This window comes from Salmo salar, chromosome 09, assembly GCF_965601325.2.
Source record: "Salmo salar chromosome 09, fSalSal1, whole genome shotgun sequence".
NCBI lineage: Eukaryota > Metazoa > Chordata > Actinopteri > Salmoniformes > Salmonidae > Salmo > Salmo salar.
The window spans coordinates 3,846,517-3,854,892 of record NC_138299.1 but is presented as its reverse complement, the minus strand read 5'-3'; the positions used below and the strand labels follow the sequence as shown (position 1 = coordinate 3,854,892).

Below are 8,376 nucleotides of genomic sequence, written 5' to 3'. Positions count from 1 at the left end.
TTCAAGGGCATTATCACTTTTATACAATGGGTTACCAACATATTCAAATAATGATTAACATATTTTCATTAAAAACGTTATTTTAATCAATTTATTCATACTATTTCATCCTTCCACAAGATATACAACACAAATCTAGGGTTCCTACCCTAGCCGGCTGGTCTTTCATTCTATTGGTTCGGTTGCCAGAGACACGACCAGTCAGTCTTTTTGTTCTGTATCTATGGACTCAACCCAGTTTCTAAATGTTCCATTGCTATACTGGCTGGCAACGTTCTTATCGCTTGCATACTAGCAAGGCAACTACGGCTAATTTAGTCACGTCAAACAGTGTAGACAGAATAACAACAGTAGCAGCATTTGCATAAGCTGTTTTCTATTGACATTTATTTGGATACCTCCATAACAATGAGCTAATGAGGCGCGATTTCACCTAACATAGAAAATGTGCTCTCTCGTCAGGACACTGTTGTTCAGACCGAGGTTAAGACAGATTCAGGTTGGATATTCGATGGATATTCGCCTGTACTTTTCCTTACTTCCAACCAACAGCAGTTACAAATCACATTTTTCAAATGATAATATCTCTTTAACCATTACTCCTAAAACTTTCAAAACTGGTTCTAGCTAACTCGATGGCATAGACACACATTGCACACACTTTTTTTTGTTGATTTACATCTTGCACTATTTTAAATTATTTATTTACATTTTTGAATTTCAATAGCTCCTTGGTCATGTGACCTACTGACTTCAAACAAGGTTCAGAATGTACACTCAGTGGGCCTACACATTGCACACCCTTTAGTTTGTCCATTTTCATCTCACACATTTTTACATTAATTTTTCAAACTTTCTCATTTCAATAGGTCCTTGGTTATGTGACCTACTGACTTCAAACAAGGTTCAAAATGTACACTCAGTGGGCCTACACATCACACACACTTTTGTTTGTCCATTTTCATCTCACACAATTTTACATGAGTTTTCAATATTTTTAAATGTTTCTAATTTCAATAGCTCCTTCGTCATGTGACCTACGGACCTCAAGGTTCAGAATGTCCACTGACTACCTTTCTATATTGCATACCCTTTAGTTTGTCCATTTTCATCTCACGATTTTACATTAATTTTTCCAAATTTTAAATTTCAAGAGGTCCTTGGTCAACTACTTCTCTGATAGAGTTCAGTGTGTCAAATCAAAGGGTCTGTTGTCCGGGCCTCTGGCAGTCTCTATGGGGGTGCCACAGGGTTCATTTCTTGGGCCGACTCTTTTCTCTGTATACATCAATGATGTCGCTCTTGCTGCCGGTGAGTCTCTGTCAAGTTGTGTATGGTTCACACTGCAGCTCTTTGCCCAAACTTGAAAAAGGCCTTTAAGGACTGAAGGACGCAAGGGACAACTCAATTTTCTTCTGACTTCTTTTATTTCTTTAGTCAGTTAGTTAGTTAATTAGTTCTTTAGTTAGTTAATTAGTTCTTTAGTTAGTTAGTTAATTAGTTCTTTAGTTAGTTAGGTTGATCACCTTTAAAGGCAAAACACAAAAAGAAATATACATTACTTCAAGTAAGGTCATTTCAAATGAAATATATAATCTTAATGTAGTCATATTATCTAAATTATACTATATACTAAATTAGACAATTGGTCTCAATTCTCAACACAAATAAACACCTAACTGGCAACAATTTTACACAACAATGTCCATGTGCCTACCGGTTGAGTCTCCAGAATCCTAAATGAGCTGAATGTGTATGAATGAGAGTCTCCTCTTCCGTGAAGGACTTCCAGTGAAATGCTTTTTCACCAAACATTTCACCACCTGCTATCACAAAGGTGCACCAGTATATATGTTCCCCAGGGAAACACAAGCTAATGATGGGTTCCACAATGCATACACTCTTTCGCCCCCTGCTGGTGTTTTATCTTTGAAATCAGTTGAAAATCTGAACGCCTTGAATATGAATACCTGTCTTTTGACGCAACAGTCTCTGATCCACCTCTACGCAGACGACACCATTCTGTACACTTCTGGCCCTTCTTTGGACACTGTGTTAACTACCCTCCAGACGAGCTTCAATGCCATACAACTCTCCTTCCGTGGCCTCCAACTGCTCTTAAATACAAGTAAAACTAAATGCATGCTCTTCAACCGATCGCTGCCTGCACCTGCCCGCCCGTCCAGCATCACTATTCTGGATGGTTCTGACTTAGAATATGTGGACAACTACAAATACCTAGGTGTCTGGTTAGACTGTAAACTCTCCTTCCAGACTCACATCAAACATCTCCAATCCAAATGTTAAATCTACAATTGGCTTCCTATTTCGCAACAAAGCATCTTTCACTCATGCTGCCAAACATACCCTCGTAAAACTGACCATCCTACCGATCCTCGACTTCGGCGATGTCATTTACAAAATAGGCTCCAATACCCTACTCAATCAATTGGATGCAGTCTATCACAGTGCCATCCATTTTGTCACCAAAGCCCCATATACTACCCACCACTGCGACCTGTATGCTCTCGTTGGCTGGCCCTCGCTTCATACTCGTCGCCAAACCCACTGGCTCCAGGTCATCTACAAGACCCTGCTAGGTAAAGTTCCCCCTTAGCTCGCAGGTCACCATAGCAGCACCCACCTGTAGCACACGCTCCAGCAGGTATATCTCTCTGGTCACCTCAAAGCCAATTCCTCCTTCGGCAGCCTCTCCTTCCAGTTCTCTGCTGCCAATGACTGGAACGAACTACAAACATCTCTAAAACTGGAAACACTTATCTCCCTCACTAGCTTTAAGCACCAGCTGTCAGAGCAGCTCACAGATTACTGCACCTGTACATAGCCCATCTATAATTTAGCCCAAACAACTACCTCTTCCCCTACTGTATTTATTTATTTATTTTGCTCCTTTGCACCCCATTATTTCTATTTGTACTTTGCACTTTCTTCCACTGCAAATCTACCATTCCAGTGTTTTACTTGCTGTATTGTCCTTTTTTTCCTTTACCTCCCTTATCTCACCTCATTTGCTCACTTTGTACATAGACTTATTTTTCTACTATATTATTGACTGTATGTTTGTTTTACTCCATGTGTAACTCTGTGTTGTTGTATGTGTCAAACTGCTTGCTTTATCTTGGCCAGGTCGCAATTGTAAATGAGAACTTGTTCTCAACTTGACTACCTGGTTAAATAAAGGTGAAATAAATAAATAAATGTGACCTACTGACTTCAAACAAGGTTCAAAATGTACTCTCAGTGGGCCTACACATTACACACCCTTTTGTTTGTCCATTTTCATCTCACACAATTTTACAAGAATTTTCTATATTTTTCAATAGCTCCTTGGTCATGTGACCTACTGACCTCAAGGTTCAGAATGTCCACTGACTACCCTTCTATATTGCATACCCTTTAGTTTGTCCCCTTCCCCCGGGATCTGTCGCGTTACCACACTGGATGCCTCGCGGCGCCCGTCTCTGCCAGTCCGTGGACATTCTGAAATGAGATTTTTTTTTAAATGAATGTAAAAACGTTTGAGATGAAAATGGACAAACTAAAGGGCGTGCAATGTGTAGGCCCACTGATTGAACATTCTGAACCTTGTTTGAGTCCAGTAGGTCACATGACCAAGGAGCTATTGACATTTTGAAAAATTTATGTAAAATAATTTGAGATTGACAAGGGACAAACTAAAGGGTGTGCAATATAGAAGGGTAGTCACTGGACATTCTGAACCTTGTTTGAGTCCGGTAGGTCACATGACCAAGGAGCTATTGAAATTAGAAAGTTGGATAAATTCATGTAAAATCGTGTGAGATGAAAAGGGACAAACTGAAGGGTGTGCATTGTGTAGGCCCACTGAGTGTACATTATGTACCTTGTTTGAAGTCAGTAGGTCACATGACCAAGGAGCTATTGAAATTTTAAAGTTTTAAAAATTCATGTAAAATCGTGTGAGATGAAAAGGGACAATCTAAAGGGTGTGCAATGTGTAGGCCCACCGAGTGTACATTCTGAACCTTGTTTGAGGTCAGTAGGTCACATGACCAAGGAGCTATTGAAATTTGATTGTAAAAAATGTTTGTACTTTTTTACGCTCCCTAACTAATTCAACTAGGAATACAAAATTCTTCTCACATTTCCACATGTTTATTAGCTTTGCAAAGCAAAATAATGTCCAAATCGTGAAGTGAAGTCCTGTGCAATGTTGTGCGCAATTTTTACAACATCATGAGACTTATTTGGAGTCTGTGGCTCAAGTGGTTTGAAAGCTATTGAGGTTTGAAAGTGCGAATATCCGTTGAATATTCAATCTGAAACTGTTTTCACCTCAGCGTTGATCAGAGGAGCTAGTCAACAACACAGCTAACACAATAACTTCAAATTGAAGCTGGAAAGACTGCAAACTAGCTGTACTTCGGTTCATTTGACCTTTTTTCAATTGACATTTCTTTATAAATATCCATAAAAATGATGCCGGTTGATTCATGATTTTGACTGGCTACGAAATGTTGCCTACCTGTCTGTCTAGTCCTGACTCCCGACCCTTACAAGTTCATTACTATGAGACAGCTGGAGATCGAATTTGGAGATCGAATTTGAATTTTGAAACACTGTTGCAAATGTCAGAGAGACAGACTGCAAGGTTTATATAAATCTCTGCTGTTGAAAACGAAATATTAGTCTAAAAGAAATAATAATGACAACATGTCTAGATGCTTTTTACAGTGGAGATTAAGTTTATGACTTGCCTGGCTGGGCTGATGAGAGTGGATTGCGCAGTTAGATGGAACAGAGTAAATAGATTTAGCCGTGGAATAGACACTGGTTGAAATGTACTTTTAACCCATCAGCATTCAGGATTAGACCCACTCGTTGTATAATTGGCATTATAAACTGTGTGGTTCTTTTCCAAATATTGACGTGTGAATCGTGGGGTCTACTTTTGACAATGTTGTTTATTATATGAATACACGATGGCTTATATTTTACTTTGCTTAATAGTGAATATCATGGCTACCTGTGGCATGGGAATATTCGGATCCATACAGAATTCGAGCAGTGCATGTTCTCCATCTGTTTACCGCAGAAAGAACGTGACGTACTCAAAATGCTCGACCAATAGGAATGCACAAGGATTAGATATTTATAAAGCCAGTGGGTACTACCAACGCGTGCTGTTTCAAATCATTTTACACGTTCAGCTGCAGCCAGTGTACTCGGTAGGTGCGCTCTAAACAAAGCTGAGTTTGCGAAGCGAGAACACTGGAAAGCGCATCTTCCAAGACAGAGAAAAGGTGAACGTGAAGGGACCTCTCGTCAATTCTGATCTATGGAGCGCTCAAAACAGAGTCACGAAAATCAAGCTGACAGTAGACCGACTACAAACGAAAGTTCTCTAAACGGACACTTTGACGGCTTGGTAAAAAAAGACACCCGGAATGTGGGATGTCAAGTGACGGGGACCGCCGGTGAGTCGAGTTCGCACACAGGGTCGTCAGTCGTGGAAAACTGGAAGCATGAGCGCACCCGAAGTATAGAAGACAACGAGATGAGCTTGCCTAGTCTGGCAGCTGCCTACACCACTATTATCCGGGGACTCGGGGAAGACCCGCAAAGACAGGGACTTCTCAAAACTCCGTGGAGAGCCGCAACTGCCATGCAGTTCTTCACCAAGGGATACCAGGAGAAAATAATAGGTGAGTCAGTTCGGAATGCCCTTTTTCAAAACTCCAATATTGTCAACAATCTCCTATGTTGGCAAAAAAGTGACATCTCACCATTTAATTTACCTGAGATTTACATGTGGTATTTAGATGTCATTGACTTGGTTACCTAACTCTCATCTAAGACCTATGCAAATATGACATTTTATGGTGCTTATCTGACCATTACCCATCTGTATACAGTACCAGTCAAAAGTTTGGACACACCTACTCATTCCAGTGTTTTTCTGTATTTGTACTATTTTCTTTATTTTGCTATTTTCTACATTGTAGAATAATAGTGAAGACATCAAAACTATGAAATAACACATATGGAATCATTTCGTAACCAAAAGTTTTTAACAAATCAAAACCAGATTCATGAGGTAGTCACCTGGAATGCATTTCAATTAACAGGTGTGCCATGTTAAACATTAATTTGTGGAATTTATTTCCTTCTTAAAGCGTTTGAGCCAATCAGTTGGGGAGGGATGGGTATTATACAGAAGATAGCCCTATTTGATAAAAAAACAAGTCCATATTATGGCAAGAACAGCTTAAATAAGCAAAGAGAAACGACAGTCCATCATTACTTTAAGACATGAAGGTCAGTCAATCCGGAAAATGTCAAGAACTTTGTTTTTGGGAGTGCACTTGAAGAAATTTTCAATCAAGCGCTATGATGAAACTCTCATGAGGACCGCCACAGGAAAGGAAGACCCAGAGTTACCTCTGCTGCAGAGGATACGTTCATTGGAATTACCAGCCTCAGAATTTGCAGCCCAAATAAATGCTTCACAGAGTTCAAGTAACAACACATCTCAACATCAACTGTTCAGACGAGACTGCGTGAATCAGGCCATCATGGTCGAATTGCTGCAAAGAACCCACTACTAAAAGACACCAATAATAATAAGAAGTCACTTGATTGGACCAAGAAACACGAGCAATGGACATTAGACCGGTGGAAATCTGTCCTTAGGTCTGAGTCCAAATTTGAGATTTTTGGTTCCAACCGCCATGTCTTTGTGAGACGCGGAGTAGGTGAACGGATGATCTCCGCATGTGTGGTTCCTACCATGAAGCATGGAGGAGTAGGTGTGATGGTGTGGAGGGTGCTTTGCTGGTGACACTGTCAGTGATTTATTTAGAGTTCAAGGCACAGTTAACAATCATGGCTACCACAGCATTCTGCAGCGATACGCCTTCCCATCTGGTTTGCGCTTTGTGGGACTATCATTTGTTTTTCAACAGGACAATGACCCAACACACCTCCAGGCTGTGTAAGTGCTATTTGACCAAGAAGGAGAGTGATGGAGTGCTGCATCAGATGACCTGGCCTCCACAATCACCCGACCTCAACTCGATTGAGATGGTTTGGGATGAGTTGGACTGCAGAGTGAAGGAAAGGCAGCCAACAAGTGCTCAGCATATGTGGGAACTCGTTCAAGACTGTTGGAAAAGCATTCCAGGTGAAGCTGGTTGAGAGAATGCCAACAGTGTACAAAGCTGTCATCAAGGCAAAGGGTGGCTACTTTGAAGAATCTAAAATATATTTTGATTTGTTTAACACTTTTTTTGTTACTACTTGATTCCTTATGTGTTATTTCATGGTGTTGATGTCTTCACAATTATTCTACAATGTGGAAAATAGTAAAAATAAAGAAAAACCCTTGAATGAGTAGGTGTGTCCAAACTTTTCACTGGTACTGCATATAAACACTCACAGGACAGAACTTCATACATTCAATTAAATTTGTTGTTTTTGTGAAGCTGTACAATATTTATTATAAGAGCTACAGATTCATATTTAGTGCTGAGCTGTACAAAATAGTAAATCATTATTGGCACTGGAGAGACCGAATTCACTCAAATAATAAGAAATATTAAATTGACCAATGTGATTTAGGCAGTCAAGTAGATAAAGACTACATCAAGAAGGAAGGATGCACAATTATGTTCATCATACATTTATAGACAAGTAACCCAACCCTAGTAGAAATATGGTGTTGTATCTCAGATTCTCAATTGATGTACTTTCCCCCCATCTATCTGTAAAATCCCCCTGTCTACACAATACCCCCATCCCTCCATCCTTACAAAATAAATCATGTGCACATCCAGGCTAAACAAATCCCCTGGTCATCCTGACCAGACCATATTGGTTCTCTTTTCCACGGTTGGGACTGTTTTAGTGGTGGAGCTGGGGAGCTGCCCCTCTGAATATTATTACCCCTCACCCTACCCTCCTCTCATCTGGAGTTGGTTTCATGTGGAGCACTTTGAGGCTCTGTGTATTACATTTTGGGAGAGAGACACACACAAGGAATGTGTTAGTAGCGCTCTCTGGCTCTCCGGAGCATAAAAACATGCATCTGGAATAGCTTGAGAATGCTTGGAACCTGCCTGGTTTATATGTACTCAATGCTCTTTCCTCCCTGTTTGAGGTATGTGTGGTTTGGGAACATGAGGGGACGAACCAAACTGTAAACCCTGCAAAAAGTGAAGAGTCGTGATGTGTGTGTGTTCAGCACAGACATCAGTGGTCTTCTCCCCCTTTTTGGATTGGCTCTTATTTTGCACCACCCCTTTGTTTAAACGCGCAATGCGGGACTAGCACATGCCGTGTGTGTGTGCCGTGCATATGTGTCTTCATGAGTGTCTT

At 40.5% G+C, this 8,376-nt stretch overlaps 1 protein-coding gene and 1 long non-coding RNA gene across 2 annotated transcripts in view; one reads left to right on the top strand and one right to left on the bottom strand.

Annotated features, from left to right (window-relative positions):
• Positions 1-365: 365 nt before the first annotated feature.
• On the bottom strand, positions 366-1,982 carry LOC106610637 (uncharacterized). The gene is made up of 2 exons (XR_001329940.3): positions 1,718-1,982; positions 366-1,526 (listed from the first exon to the last, which is right to left on the bottom strand). It is a non-coding gene; the product is annotated as an uncharacterized LOC106610637 (long non-coding RNA).
• A 3,177-nt stretch (positions 1,983-5,159) lies between these two features.
• LOC106610611 (GTP cyclohydrolase 1) overlaps positions 5,160-8,376 on the top strand; it is a 53,349-nt gene continuing 50,132 nt past the window's right edge. Inside the window, 3 exon segments of the mRNA XM_014210015.3 lie at positions 5,160-5,431; positions 5,433-5,460; positions 5,463-5,705. Of these exon segments, the coding sequence (XP_014065490.1) occupies positions 5,339-5,431; positions 5,433-5,460; positions 5,463-5,705 (364 nt within the window). The 5' untranslated portion in view covers positions 5,160-5,338.